The sequence below is a fragment of the Anomalospiza imberbis genome, chromosome 14 (assembly GCF_031753505.1).
Source record: "Anomalospiza imberbis isolate Cuckoo-Finch-1a 21T00152 chromosome 14, ASM3175350v1, whole genome shotgun sequence".
Lineage (NCBI taxonomy): Eukaryota > Metazoa > Chordata > Aves > Passeriformes > Viduidae > Anomalospiza > Anomalospiza imberbis.
In genome coordinates this window covers 3,973,310-3,989,221 of record NC_089694.1, presented here as the reverse complement: position 1 = coordinate 3,989,221, position 15,912 = coordinate 3,973,310, and the positions used below count along the sequence as shown (strand labels likewise).

At 39.5% G+C, this 15,912-nt stretch overlaps 1 protein-coding gene across 6 annotated transcripts in view; it reads left to right on the top strand.

Moving 5' to 3' along the window:
* DACH2 (dachshund family transcription factor 2) overlaps positions 1-15,912 on the top strand; it is a 250,111-nt gene that overhangs the window by 162,770 nt on the left and 71,429 nt on the right. For all 6 annotated transcript variants that reach the window (XM_068204576.1, XM_068204577.1, XM_068204572.1 and 3 more), the window contains exon 3: positions 1,757-1,888. In XM_068204576.1, the coding sequence (XP_068060677.1) occupies positions 1,757-1,888 (132 nt within the window). The remainder of the gene's footprint in view (positions 1-1,756; positions 1,889-15,912) is intronic.

The following is a 15,912-nucleotide window of genomic DNA, read 5'->3' as shown; positions in this document are numbered from 1 at the left end:
TTTTTACTTCCTGAAAAGAATGTAAAACTCACTCAAAGACCAATCCCACTTCCTTTCCCTAAGAAAAAAAAAAGTGAAAAAGTTTGCAGATTATTTCATCTTCTCCAGAAAGTGTGTGGAGAGTTTTATCATTGAAGATGTATTCCCTGATGGATTAAGTGAGAGTGTCTGAGATAAAAACAGGAGTTTAAACATCAGGATTTTATATCTGCTTGATGAAAAACCTGTAGCATTTGTAAAAGAACTTTAAAGGGTGTTGAAAAAAAATTACAGCGTAGTGGTCTTTTGTGTGAAGTGAGGGCTGCATTAAATAACCTAAAAGACAAAAATACTGGTGATGATCAGAATACCTTTGCTGAACTTGACCAAATTGCTGTATCCATGTGTGATAAAAGTGTCCCTCTCCACGCAGTCCTGGATTGCTTCCTTCCTTAAATCCTACTGAAATAATCAGAACTTTATGCAGCCTTTTAGAGGAGCAGCAGGGCTAATCTGATTGTCAAATTCTTAGCAGCATTTAGAAGAATATTGTAATTTATGGATAGGGTGTGAAAGTTATTAGTTCCCTTTAATCACTATCTGAATCTCTCAGTAAGCAATGCTTTCCAGAAGCAGATTATTTAATTCTGGTTTGATGTATGAGACTTTAGTGGGTTGCTAGAACAGGCACCACCACCAAAAAAATCATGGGTTTTAATAAATGCAATTCAGATTTTGTGGAACTAGGCAGCAAATAATAAAAGCAAGTCCTGCTGTACTGAGGGGAAGAAAAAAAACATTTAATCCATACCTGAGTGAATAAACAATTGTACCTGTAGAGATATTTTTGGTTTTGTGCCTGTATCTCTTGGATTTTCATGCAAGAACTTCAGGTTATTTTCAGTCACATCTTGCCCAGAGTAAAAGTAATTTGGTACTGTCTGGAAGGAAATCTGATTCTTTATTTAGTAACCAAGTCAAAATGATAAAACTTAAAAATTTCACAGTTATGAATAAAAGATACTGGGAATCTAAATAATAATTTAAAAACATCATTATAATTATAGTGAGCCTGATGTTACTCTGCTTGCTCTCTTTTACTACTGTAAATTAATTAGGCTTTAGTAATTTGAAAACCTTCTACCAGTACCCCCCTTAGTTCTGTGAATTTCTGCTGGTCTTAATGGTCTCTTAAAAGTGGGATTGATTCTGTAATTATCCATAGTGTGTTTTTCTACACATTTCCAGTGTAATATTTTCATGTTACAATAATATTAATCCAAACCAGCCAATTCCCAAAAGGACAAAAAATATTTGGATGCTCAATAGAACAATGAATGCTGTACCATTGCATGTTAATTTGCTTTGAACTGTTGAAATTAAGGAATACTGTATCTTACTCTGCTTGTGGAAATTTTGTTGCAGCTAAATAAGTCAAGCAGAAAGTGATCAAAGTGACAAGGTGATCAAAGTGACAGGAAATTATATTTAAAAGTATAATCAAAAGGGATACCATTAAATAAATATTTCTTTGTGCTATACATGTTAAAAAGAAAAATAAGCATGAAGGATTTTTTTCTAAATTCTTAGAATGGTGCATGAAGTAACTTGACTTTAAAACAAAGATAGTGTTCAGGGATAGGATTACTTCACTGGACTAAGAATGGCCACTGAATTTATGTGACTTTTTCTTGCTAAAAATAAATGTTTTGTTCATACTTGCAGTGCCACATTGTACAATATGACACTGCATATTATTTATTTATATTTTTTCCAGGTCTGACAGCAGCTGCCATGGCAGAGGCCATGAAGCTACAGAAAATGAAACTTATGGCCATGAACAGCCTTCATGGAAGTGGGAGTCAAAATGGAACCGAGTCAGAAAATGAAGAGCTCAATTCTAATGCAGGTAAGGGATGCTGTGCCCCTGAGCTGCTCTGGAGCTCTCAGCACCTGGATCTCAAATTCTTGGGGTCTTGTATTTTGTAAGCCTTGTCCTACCAGTGCTAAATCAAAATGAGTCCTCTCACTCCTCCATTTTCCTCCAGTTTTCCCCCTAAGAACTCCCTTCACTGATTGTTTGAAAAACACTGGTGAAGGATCGTCGTCATTAGGGTTGGACACAGACCTTTTAAAGTGCCCCCTAAACACATCTGGAGTAACAAAAGATTTCTCCATTGGCATTAACGCTGTCTGGAGTTTTCCAGTAAATGATGGAAGGTTTCCAGGCTGTGGGAACTCCTGAGTTCCACAGGTCACTGGAGAAAGGTAAGGCAGGGAATGCTCCGTCACCAGTTCATGGCTTCTCTGCATTTTGTTCTTTCCTTGGGTGGGTGTTCGTAAAGCCCAGCTGTGCAGAGGGTTTGGGATAATCCTTGGCTGTGGCTGGAGTCACCTTGGACAGGAGGCTCTGGCAGGGAACACGTTCATGTGCTACATAAACACGACTATAGATTCGAACGAAGCTCCCCAGTCCCAGCTCCCCAAGAACGGGGTTCAAAAGTCAGAACAGATCCTTTCAAGAGGAAATCGTTGTTTATTCTGATGTCCTTCCGGGTGGACAGAAGAGATTTTCCCTCGGTCATTGTAGGGAACCTGGAAGGAGACAGATCCATTTTGTCTCTGATAGCTGTTACAATAAGGGCAGTTTCTCTTGGCCTCACTTCTTACTGCATCCCACACTTCTGCCACTTGGGGAACAGATTCTGTTTGTTTCCATTACCAATTCAGGAGGAGAGGCACAGAGTGATGCCCGTGGCATCCCGCTGTCCCATCGGCATTCCCGGGCTCCGAAGGCAGAGCCTGCCTGCTGTGTGCTGCATGTGCATCCTCCCATCAAAATGGTAATTTATTAGACCAATAAAGCAGCAGCTGGGAGGTCTTAGACTCATTTTCTAAAGGAATAACTTTGAATTCATGACAAATTACGCACAAAGCAGTCTTTCCAAAAGTGGTATTGCCTTTTGCTAATTTTGTGTACTCATCTGTATTTGAAGAAATCTGGCTTCTAACTCATGCATTGAATCTTTTCCCAGCTTCCTGTTCTGTAGGATGTGTATTTCTTACTCACCTCTCAGACCCTAATCAATTAGTGCACATTGAATTCAGAAAAAAAAAAACCACTGAAAAATCCTATTTGCTGGTTGTAACTAAAATAGTTAGTATAAAGTTCAGAATTAATTCTGAAAGTTCACTGAATGCTAAGAAAAAGGACTGAAAATGGAATTACTACAGAAAAATAAGGAAGCTTCATACAGAAAAGATGTAGGGTTGGTATGGGGGTTTTAAAAGCTGCTGTACAAAATATTAATTTGAATGCTCATTGTTTTGTCTGTTACCTGGTAGGGAAAAATTTGTGTACCTCATGTGGGGAGAATCTACATTAATGTGATTATTTTAGGTGCCACATGGAACAAGAAGTTTTTTGGGGACTGTCACACCAGCCTTTGGACAGTGCATCTAGAGTGTGCACTTTACAAGGGAGTTCTCTGTGGTTTAGCAATTCAATGAGTTCTACAACCAACTCAATGCCAGTTTAAATATTTGGAAAAATTCCCACTGACTTTAGTTAGAGTGGGACCCAAGAATAAGAGTGTGGTGGCAGTTCCATACAGATCTTTTCTCAATTCTTTCCCCTTTTCATTGCCTGGTGCAGTAAAATTGCCAAGAGCAAATTTTCTGGCTCCAGTGCCAGCATTGCTTTCAGACAGAGCAATAACTCCTTATCAGAAAGAACTAGTACTAATCCTATTAAAAATCACAATTTCCCCACTTTCCACCGTGTGCATTGTGAGCATTGGGATAATTTTTGTAATGTGTGGATTCCTCCTTTATTGCTGGGTCACGTTGCAAATATTTCCATTGAGCAGGATGTGTCAAAATGGAAAACCACCATGAAAGGAGTGTAAAAGGTGGCTGTGCATTTCAGCCAATAAAATAACTGAAGAATTATCAAACACTCACTACAGGAAACTCCTTGGTGTGGCATGAAGAAAGTGGGAATTTTGTTTAGAAGTTAATACACACGTAACTTTGATCTGCTGTGAAGGGAATGCCAGGATAATTCCATGTGCCTGAAACCTTCACCAACTGTTTGCTTAGCTCTAGACTTACAGGTTAAATGACTATTAAAAATAAAATGGGGATGTGAAATGAGGAAGAAAATTGAATTTTTAATTTTTTTTTCTAAGAAGAGGTAGAAAGGAACAGAGCAAAGGCGTCAGAAGCCTCATAAGTGAGAAAAACATTTTATTTTAGGAGAGAGACCTACAGTTTCTTTGATTTGAGGTTGTGTTTAATAGCTTCTATAATGGCTGCAACATGACTCTGCATCTAGATTTCAGCATGAATAACAACCTGTTCGTGTTTCATTTAGCTCCAAATGAGAAATTCTGTGTTTTATTGTTTTAGGAAATTAGTCTGTGTACTATTGCTCCTGGAACTTTATAATTAATCACTAAAGGTTATGGCTGTGGAGAGTTTGTGGGAAATAGATGTCTGAATGATTATAATTGTAGCTGTCAAATCAGAAATATGATTGTACAGAGCTGAGGACCTTTTGCTTCCTTTGATTTTTTTTTTTCTTTTTACAGTAACAAAGACTCAAAGGGTTGCAGTTTTACTTAAAACAATTAAGTTGGGTTTTTACCTCGGTGTTACACATTGACTTCCTACAATGCCACTAAATACTTCACTTTTGGAAATGTGCCTTCCTGCTCATCCCACAGTCTGATAGATGAGTGGAATACTCTCTTTTTGCTGTTGTTTATTTTAAATTAAAAATGTAATTGAGCAGTATTAAGTCCTGAAGCTTTATTGCCAGATTTTTTTGCAAATGTGTCATTATATACAGGCCATTAGTATAATAAAAAAAAAGTGTTGAGGATGTCTTGGCATATTCATCTCAATCCCCATCTGTATCTGGTGAAGTATGAAATAATTTTGGGTTTGCTTCTTACTGATGCCTAGCCTGTCACTTCTACAGTTTCTTCCTCTGTGCATCATTATGATGATGGAAACTTTTAAGAATTCTCTGTCTGAAGTCAGAATTTGTCCTGTCAGTTTAAAATCTGAGCTCTTAACTCACTTTAACACGATCAGTGACTAATTCCTCAGATATTATATTGTTCTCTAGCAAATTGCAGGTGTGGAATTGAACCTTACAAATGTGTCTAAGGAAGCAGGGGATAAATGTGCCACTTCTTTTCCTGCTTCTAATCCAGCTGGTGTTTTTTTGCCATCAGGTCCTACCTCCTTTTCATGATGTTACCATAATCTCAGTAGTGGTGGAGTTTGGTACTGGGATATTCTAATTAACTTACTAAAAACAGATGCTGCAAGAGTTAATACTGAAAATATAGGGGGGGAAATTCCCCAAAAAGTTTTATTTGCAGATTTTTTTTAAATTGAAGCAATGCTTTAATTCACAGTGCTGTGAAGAATGCTGTTATACATTTGAACATTGATGTCCTCCTTCCACTCTCTCTCTCAGAAGAGAAAGAGATTTTTTTGCACCTTCCTACTCATCATATGAAGTGTTGAAGCAAAACTTCTCTGGCAGTTGAAAATCTCCTCTTTAATCTGGCACTGGAGCCTCTCTGGCCCCACAGTCCAGCTGACCTGGGCTGTCTTTTCCTTGGGGTTTGGTGTCCTTCTCCATCTTCGGATGGTATCTAGGCAGGAAGGCTGAATTTGGAGAACCAGGTAGTGTGGGGCAAAAGTGCCTGGATACAGGAGAAGTCCATCCCTCTGGAATCTCAAATTCCCAGTGACTGTAAGTCTTTTGTGATATGTTCCTCCTCCTCTGGCTCCTCCAGGTGAGTTCTTGGAGAGGACACTTTTTGCTGGTGGCACCTGAGGGTTGCCAGGAGTGGTTGTGGCCTTTTTGCTCCTCTTGGGAAGTGAGGAAGGGATGGAGTGAGCAGCTGGAGCTGACTCCTGCTCACTCCCGGCCCAGACACACAGCCAGATCCGTTGTGGTGTAGAAATAAGATAAATAGAACAAAAGCTCTCTGGTTGCACAGAGGTGTTGACAAAGATGAGCTCCTTCATCGTGGCGCAGCGCTAAAGCCAGGTGAAGTGTGTTCTGGAAATTAGCATGTCATGGCTTCTGGGGATTTGGAACTTTGCTGAAATCTGAGCTTTTCTTTTTAATGGCATGGCAGCAGGTGATGTGTACAAGTGTGAGATAGGATAGATTGTAAAATAGAGACTGGGAGATGTTACCTGGACATCTCTCAAGCTGCCTGAGCCAGGAAGGATCAGTGCCTGGCAGTCGTGACGGGAGCTGTGTGTGCAGAACCTCAGAGCAAAGAATAAAGCAGGTATTTCCTTCTGGTGGCTTTTGGAGTTAGCATGCATGATTTAAGAAATGTGTTTTGCTTTCCCAGGAGAGATATCAAACAGTACTAAGTGTTTCAGTGGTATTTCCTTAGGAAGTCAAAATGTTATTCTGTATGTAGAGGCTTGTTGCTTAATTTCCAGACAAGGAGCTAACTTAGGCAGAAAAGAAAGGAAAAACACACGAGCTTTTGGCATATGAGGATCAGAGAAAAAGCTCTCTCATAGGAAAAAAAAAAAGTGTTATCTTTTTATCCTTCTTTCCCTTCAGTACCTGCCATGCAGTTTTCTCACAAATGCAAACATCCTTCACAATCTGTTTAAAAAACCACAAATACATCACTCGGAGGAATATTTAAGGAACCATCAGGAGGGAAAAAACTCATTGGTTTAATGGAATGCTGTCAAGGAAAATCAGCATCACAAACGACACAGGGGCAGAATTGATACTTTTGCACTGACATGTTAAAAGAAAATCCCATGCATTATTTAGAAAACCCAGAAATCTGTCAGCTGTATGATTGCCGAGTTAGCAGAAGCAGGAGGATGCTGCTCAAGTTGAAAAGAAACGCGTAGGCACAGATCCATATTGTAACCTTTCATGTTCTCCACCCACCATGAATACCCAGCTATTACACGGTCAGCATTTTTTAGTTTTTCTCTTTTAAAATTTTCAAGTGCTTGAAAAGTCAAAAGAGGTAGGTCTTTTCTCTAAAAAGCAGGATGCCAAGGCTGTTATTTTATTGTAAGAATGTAAAAATGACAGGACCACAGAACAGGTTTTTTTAATCCTTGAGTACCATGTAGATTTCATGAAGTAATTTTTCCTGTTGTTAAGGCAAGTATTTTTGTGTTACTTGAGCAGAGAGTTATGCATTTTCTGAAATAGTTACAAATTTTCTTAAATTGTCCTTTGGCCAGGAGGGATATGTGCAGTCTTGAAGCAAGAGAGAATTTAACATGTTTTGGTTTTTGTGCTGTCTCATGCAAACAGACTCGACTCCAGCCCAAGCAGACACCTTAAAACATTTTATCCTAAAAACTGGGACCTCTGTGCTATTTTTGTAGGCAGTACCCGAGCTGGTGATGGTGAGGATGAAGGTGGGAAGGCGAGGAGGCACACAGGGGATGTTTGGCCCTGCTGTGGGGACAGGATCTGCACGGGGGAGTTTCACCCAGGGACATCACACCCGAAGGAGATTCAGGGTGTGGTGACACTTGGTGGATTTCAGGATGTGCTTCCATGCTTAGCCTTGGAGTTGTGCTTGCATGGAATTTCCTTGAACCCACATGGAGGTGATGGTGAAGTTTATTTAAGCTTCTTCAGTGAAAATGGAGTGAAGGAACTCAAACATTCTCATGACACAGGGGCTTTAAAAAGCTTTCCCCAGTGCTGCTTGTCAGGAAAGATCCCTGACTGGGGAGTGACAGGAGCAGAGAATTCCCTGTGGATGGTGTCAGTGATGCCTCCCTGGGGCCAGGCACTGATAATCCTGGAGGAAGGGGTGGATGGGCTGTTTTATTTTTGAGATACAACTCCTCAAGCATTAACCAGGAAGCTGTTGGTTTGGGTCAGTTGTATCTCGTTTGCCCTGTGCCGTTTTCTCTCCTGTTCCTTCCTCGTGGGGTACTTCCCAGGGGCCCCTCAGTCATCCCAAGAACCCAGTCTCCATGTGGGAAGCTTGGAAATAAGATGCAGATAGCTATTTCTTTGGGAAGTTGTGGTATTTTGGAGAGTGTCAGTGGATATTTTGTGCTGTGTTGTGTTGTGGGCAAGGTTTAGTACCAAGAATTTTAAAAGGCTTTAGTGAACCTCATTTTCAGTGGAGTGCAAAAGTGAATTTTTTATCTGCAAACTTACCTTTATGTCCCATTTTAGATACATTCTTAAGCAGTTACCTATTGAATGCATGTGAATAATTTAACTGCATTGTTTAAAGTATTCATTTAAATTTGAACATAAATACTTTATAGTAAATGTAGATAATGATTCACACATCATTGTTGACATATCAGCTAATATTTACATATTTGGATTTGCTGACACCCAACTCTGAGAAATGTGAAGTAGCTCTGGCTTTAGTTTTAAACCTAATAAAGGAGATAGAAGTCCAGAAGAGTTTTGAAAATTAAATTCTCTGTCCTCTTCTCTGTATCTGAGGCATCTTTTTCTGTGAGGGGAATTGTCTTTCAGGTTTTTGATGATTATCTTACACATGATGAAATTAACTGTGTTTATATAACATCCTGAGCTAATGTAAACTGGCTTAAAGATCAAGCAAATTTAAGTTTTATCTTATATTGGCTTCTTTTTAGAAAAAGTTGTTATTAACTAGTGAAGCTCTGGGTTGTGTGAATGCTTTTTGAGTGGGTAATTCCCAACGGCATATTTTAAATGGATTCATGACAATTAGGTATTAGATACTGCTAAGTGTTTACAAATGGAGAATATATATTCTTGTAAGTTTATATTTCAGCAGTTAAACATCTCACACAATCTGTTTCCTCGGTATATTTTGGTTATCTTATTTGAAGTCAAAGAACTGTTGTTCCTTTTTTTCCTCAGAATAAAGTACTTTTTTTTTTTTAAATAAAGACAGGATTCCTTACTACGATTTCTGACTTTTGCTGGAACAAATCTGTAGATTCATATCTATTAAAGATTCATATCTATTAAAAAGCCCTGCCTAACACCAAATCAAATACCCCTGGGTGCCCACGGTGTGATCATGAACAGCCTCTCCAGATTCTTGCCATATCTGCTAGCAGAACTAAGTGCAGCAAAAGATAAACTAATGACAAAATGTAAATGGTATGGCTAAATGGAGGAGAATTGAGAGCTTTCACATGTCTGTCACCTTTCAGATCCTTTACAAATTTATAGTCTCAGAGTGCAGAGGTCTAAATCTTCAAAGCTTGAAAAACAGAGGTGCAGCATGAACTAATCTTCATTTTTTCCCCTATCTTCTTACAGCAGCACTAATGGAAATGTATTTTGTTTAATGACTCTGAAATCCTGTTTGTAATTAGATGTGGGAATTGGTCTTACTTTGTAACAGATGATACTGGAATAATAATATGAGAGATGCTACGCTGAGACCACTATCCTCCTAAATCTATATCATTTTTCATTTTATTGACAGGAAATGTGTTCCTGGAACAAAGAGATTGATTTTAAAGAGTGGAAAAATAATGTCTAGTAAAAACTCGAATGAAAACATTTTAGCATTACTTTAGGTGTGTCACAAGAGTATATTAACCCTTCAGCTGTTTTTTTAATTTTAGTAAAAAATCTTACAGTTGTTTGTCACTGGTACAATCTTTGAATGCACCAAAAGGTAAAGAACTTTAATTAATGATGGGATGCATACAATTAAAATGCATATCATATTTCAGAAGGATTATTCAAAATAATTAATTTTGTCTGTTAAAACACTTTTCCAGTTGTAAATGAAGTAATTAGGAGTGGGCACAGAAGATGTGAGTGAGGGCTGAGCTCGCACAGTCCCTTCAGAGTATTACTCTCTTTACTAGGTCTTGATGTCATAAATCATTTTGGCCTCTCTAGAGCCAAGGCTACATTTTTTCCTTGGTTATAATTCTCATTTTTGTTGGTAGTAGCTGAAATCTGTGGCCCTACCAGTGTGCTGAAGGAAAGCAGGTGGCTCTAAAGTGTCCCCATTAAGACAAGGTCTCGTGTTCATCTGCAAGGCACAGGGGCTCCACAGCACGCTGGGGACTGATACTGATCAGAAACACACCAAATTTAGGACTTTCTGAGTAAAACTTTATGAAGACCAAGGCAGATTGGATGCCCCACACTTCAGAAGGAAAAGCATTGCCGTTGAGATGTTTTAGTAGGGTCCCGTGGCTGCTGAAGGACATGGTGTGGAGAGGGTTGTCCCTGCAGTCACAAGGTGAGGAGGCACCTCTGCCTGGGGTCAGAAAGGCAAGGGAGGGGAAAAGCATGATCCAGCTCTACCCTTCTGAAATGCGCCTTGAATTCTGTGTTGAAACATCCTTGGGAAAAGCAAAAGCAGAGCCAGGATCAGACAGCATCCACGGGTGGCCAGCAGAGCTCTGGCAGTGTGGGGTGCCAGGAGTGCTCAGGGATTTGCGGGTTTTCCAAAGTGCAAGGTTAGGGAAATACCTTATGTCAGATACATCTTTTATTTTCCCCCCTCCCAGGTCCTTGTATGTACTCTTGTTTCCACAGAATCTCATCTGCTGGTCATTTTGCACAAAGTACCATGTTCAAACTCTTTGGTTTAATTTCCCATTGCAGGGTGTAAGGATGTGAGGAATCCTTTAAAGAATTCCAGTAAAAGCAAGTATTAGTGATAGTTGCCTTTGTTAACAGCAGTGAGTCACTCCAGTCTCCAATAATGATATTTTAACAATAGAGAGTACTTCAGTATTTTAATTACATTGTAAAGTCTGGAACATTCCTGTTCTTGTTAAGGCACATATAAGTTAGGATGAAAACTGGCATATTACCTTTGATGTGGGCCACATGCTGAGAGTCCCCCAAAGGATGTCATTGATAGTGATACAGCTGCCAACAGCAGGAGTCTCATGAATGACAATTTTAATCAGATTTAAAAAAAAAGTCCTCTAACATACAGTTAATTTATGTTTGAGGCAAGAAATGTTTGTGGTGTGATTATTTGGAATATTTTCTCACTTAAAGGAGTAGCATTTATCCCCCCAAAGTTTTCAGACCGTGGGTTTGTAGTTAGGGATTCAGCACTAGATTTGTGCGGCGTGCCCTGAGCTGACATTCCTGCAGCTGAGATTCGGTAGCAGTTTTCCTTGCAACAGTTGGTGCTGTTGAAATGTCTGGCTGATCTGTGAATTTGATGAGACAGAAGTCACCGTGGTCTCCAGTAATTCTGCCTCTCCTTGCACCCACAGAGTACAAGGCATCCCTTAGTTGTGGAGCAGGGGCTGTGTGGGTAAGCAGGACACACATAGATCAGAGCCCTACTACTTTTTATAGCATACCTTGGCTCTCTTCAGCATTTAGATTCAAGTTTTATTTTCCTTTAATGAAGTTTTGATCTGTGAGAAAATCAGGATTATGCATTTATTTCTGTGATTTTACAGTAAGCATCTGACAGTTTTGCATAATAGGTTATGCTTTCTGCTCCATATTCTGTTTAAAAAAGCTGGAATCCAAAGCTGTGAGTGACATTTTGGTAGAATTTTAGCAAGTACAGTCATTACCAAATTAAAAATAGATACAGGTGGGTAGTCTGTGTTTTTAGCTCCTTTTTAAAAAAACCCAACCCTTGACTGTATACAAGAGCAGCAGTTTATCAGATCATTATAGTTACAATTAGTAAAGACCAGCAGTGTTGTCTCAGACCAAGAGTAAATTTACCTTTATCCACCAGAGGCTTTAATTTCCATGGCTGCAGCATCTTTTCCTCAAGTGAAATTCTTATTCTTAATTTTTAGAAGGTTAATTTAAATTAATAAGATCACTGAAGAGTATTAAAACGTGGTCCATTTAGTCAAGGAGAAGAAAATGTTATTGGCACCGTATAATTGAAGCTGCTAATTTGTCCATAATCTAAAGGAAAAATGCCTGGATTTTTAATACAAGTTTCAAGTGCTTTATTATTTTGGAAATCCAACCAGTGTTATGCTACCTGGTGCCTAGCTAAGATGTATTTATTGGCCAGTTGTGTGTTAGAGGAAGGTTCTGCAGTGCAGGGCGGTGCTGCTGTTGTGGGTGGGCACTGCAGGCTGTACCTGCAGGCTCAGGTTGCTCACACCTGGCTCAGGTAGAAGGGCGGGTTCAGGACACTTCCACCCTGCAGGATGGCTCTGCCTCTGGCTCTGGTCTCCTGCTGCACTTGGTGGTGTTCAGGATCATCAAACCCAGCACCTGCAGACTTGTTTCCTTACCATACTCCAATTCTCCCAGCCTCATGTCTGACTGACAGTTGCCCAGCTTAATTTTAGAAATTTCATAGGCTTTCTGATCATGGCCATTTTTCCTAATGTTTCCCTAAGTCTTCCTTGTTAAAAGTTCCTTGCTGCATCTTGTCCTGTACACTGTGGGTGCAGAGAAGAATTTATTCCTCTTTATGACGGAACATGATCTTTATCTAGTGAGGACAATTAGTGAGCTCCTGCCTGTTGTCCCTTCCCTCCACTGAACAACCTGCTGTCCTGCAGGACGCACACTGAGGAGTTCCTCATCCCTGCTCAGCTCTCCCTGTGCTGCCCTGGCCCTTCTCCAGGTGATTCAGATCCTCCTGCTCCCCGCCCAGGGCAGTGCCTCGGTCAAGGCCGGTGTTCTGGGCAGCAGTGTGGCAGGGATGGAGACAGAGAATTCCTCCCATTGTACACACACTGATCTCCTGGAAACATTCTCCTGGCATGTCCTGGCAGCAGGATCCTGCTGACCTGTGTTCACCTGCAGTCTGCTGCAAACTCTTGATATTTTTTTATTTTTATATTTTAAATTTAAGCAGGCAGTTAAACCCCACTCTGAGCTGAGGACGGCTGTTCCAGCCTCCCCTCTGTCCTCAGCAGATTTTCATGTTATATTTCTTTTAAATCTTCACAAAAGCTTAGACAAATTCTAATAAAGATCCAGAATTTTGGGTAATTCTGCTGTGTATGCCTAGGATATAGACTAACATTTGCCCTTGAATGGGGAATATTGAGTTCAGTTGAGTTTGGCCATTTTATGGTTCATTCTCTCCGTACACGTTGACTGAAGGAACATTCTGAAGGTAAATTAAAATTGATAGCTGAAACTGAAAATCAGAATTTCCTGTCTCGATGCCGTGCATTTTTTAAGCTGTACACAGCTATCTGCAATTAATGCTCTTTGTTGTATATCTTCTGTATTTACAATATATTTGACAATAAAACCTTTTTTGACATTTAATCAGTAGCAGAGTTGTTCCACTCTCATTATATATTCATGAACTTTATCACCAAGACAAGACATAAATGTTGAGCTTCCCTTTAAGATCAGACAGGCATTGATATTTAAAATGTTGAAAATTGAGTGAGGGGGGGTTACTGCTGTTCTACATTTGTGCAATATAAAAATTAGAATAGATTCTTCTTTTTAAGAAGGTGCTCAGGTTTGAAGGATGGCGACAGTGAAACTTCAGGACTAGTGAAACTGTAAGAGCTGTATATTCAATTACTGATCTCATGGGCCATCAGAGGCTGCTTTTCCCCCTTTTCCTATAAATCTTATAATATTAGTTAAATTGTGATTCATTTTCTCATATTTCAGATGGAATTTGGAAAGGCAGTAGGAAGAAGTGTCTTGCAAGTTCTGTTTGTTGATTGACTGTCTCTAAGAAATTGATGTGAGGGGGATTTTGGCATTTCATCCTTGAGAAATATTCCCCCTCATTTGCAGCACCTCTTCTATTTTTCTGGATTTTGAGAAAGTAGATATTTTTTGGAAGCTGAGTCCAACTTTATTCCCTTTCTCTGTAAAGTCTAAGATCCAGGCAGAAAAGTCATTTAGAAGAAAACAGCACAAGTAAGATCTTCAATTTCACTTTTTAAACACCAAGCATACCTGGGTATATCCTGTACGTTAAATGGCATTTCTGTGTCAGTGGGAGATTGAACTTTAATGCAAAAATGCTACCGAAACAAAAGGGAATTTGCATGAAACTTGCAGGTATCTTACATTTGGGAGGGTAATCTCTAATGAGCCTCTCTGAATTTAAACTCAGTGATTCTGTCTGTAGAGGAAATATTTGCATTGTGCCATTGCTCGCAGCTGATACTGATTTTCTCTCCAGCTAACTACCAGCTCTTCTTTCTGCCTCAAATAATTACAGCCCAGACCTTGCCCCTGTACTATGCAAATGGAAAATCCAAGTCATCAGGATAGCAGTATACCTGCAGTTTGGATTTAAAAGAAGTATTTTATTTATTAGATGCAGTTATGGCACTGAAATAAATGGTTGGTGCAGTTATGTAACATCTCACCTTCAAAATTTAATCATCTACAAATGTAATTTATTTTTCATAAGCTCCTTGCTTTTTAATATGATTCATTAATTTTTTTCCCTGTTGGTTGTTCATCTATTTTGAATGGAGACTCCGGGCATTTATTTTTCCTGTTCCTTAACACTTGGTATGGTTGATGTAAAAATATTTTTCAGGAATGTTCATATTATTTAAACAATTTCATATTTAAAAGTTCAAAGTTGCACAGAGAGGTTGTGAACTCGCAGTCCCTGGCAGTGTCCAAGGCCAGGCTGGACAGGGCTGGGAACAACCTGAGACAGTGGAAGGTGTCCCTGCCATGGCAGGGGGTGGCACTGGATGGGCTGGAAGGTTCCTTCCAATCCAAACCAGTCTGGGATTCTATATTTCTGTATTATTTGAAGCACATGAGGTATGTGACAACAGTGTGGTCACAGCTCCCCCATTTTTAGTTATCTTAATTGTATACATGCAATAACTTCTAATTCAATTAAGACCAGCAATATTCCACATTAGCCTGTGTGTCAAAATCCATGCAGTATCCTATAAAAAAGTCATTAGTTTGGTAATATCAATTTAACAAGTTTTAGCTCATTAACCTTGACACCAGCAGTGCTGGAGTGAGGAACCTTTTGATATTGTTGTTCTCAGCATATAGCAGGGAGCTCTGGAAATGTGCTGAAATCCATGGCCATTATCCCTGATCATCAGTTACGGCTGTGTGCTGGCTCTTCTGGGCAAACACCACAAATTACAGCTCTTCAAGTCAGCTTAATAAATGCTTGGTGCAGTTATACAACATCTCACCTTCAAAATTTAATCATCTGCAAATTGCAGAAATGCTTCTTCAGTTAGTTCTTTTTCTGTTCTGGCTTTGTGTTTGAGAAATTACAGTTACCTTTGTAATCAAGTTCTTGGTTTAGCTTATAAATATTATTTAATATTGGTGCAGGTACCATTACAAAATGGGAAAATGAGCTATCACTTAAAAGCAGAGGACAAAGAAATCAAGAAGAAACTCCAGCAGTCAAAAGGCTGTTGTGTATTGTATATTTTCTCTTACACTTGTAGAATCAAAAAACCATCAGTGTTGAAAAAGACCTTGAAGATGATAGAGTCCAAATTGACGTTGTCAGATGTCTCAAACTGGGTGATTCTGATTTTCAGAATTGAGAAGAAGCAGAGCAGAACTCATTTTTAGCCCCATTGTTAATCACAGAGGCATTTGAACAGCAGTGAGAAGGGATTCTATAAAAAACAGGCTATTTTCTTAGAATCAGCGTCCCCTAATCCTTTCCAGTCATCATGAGTCTGTCACTTTTTATGAATTGAGGACAGCATTTGGATGTAGAGAGAATGAGCACCCACCTGTGAGGAAGAGCTGTGTGAAACAGGGAAAGAAGAGGGAGTTAGAGCATTGTCTTAATGTGGAAGTGAGAAAACAAGGCAAGATGAATGTGGAAAACAGAATATTTTGTTGTCAGTTTTTGTCCTGTTCATGCCAGCGTCAAATTTTCATGGGTCCCTTCCCTTCCCTTCCCTTCCCTTCCCTTCCCTTCCCTTCCCTTCCCTTCCCTTCCCTTCCCTTCCCTTCCCTTCCCTTCCCTTCCCTTC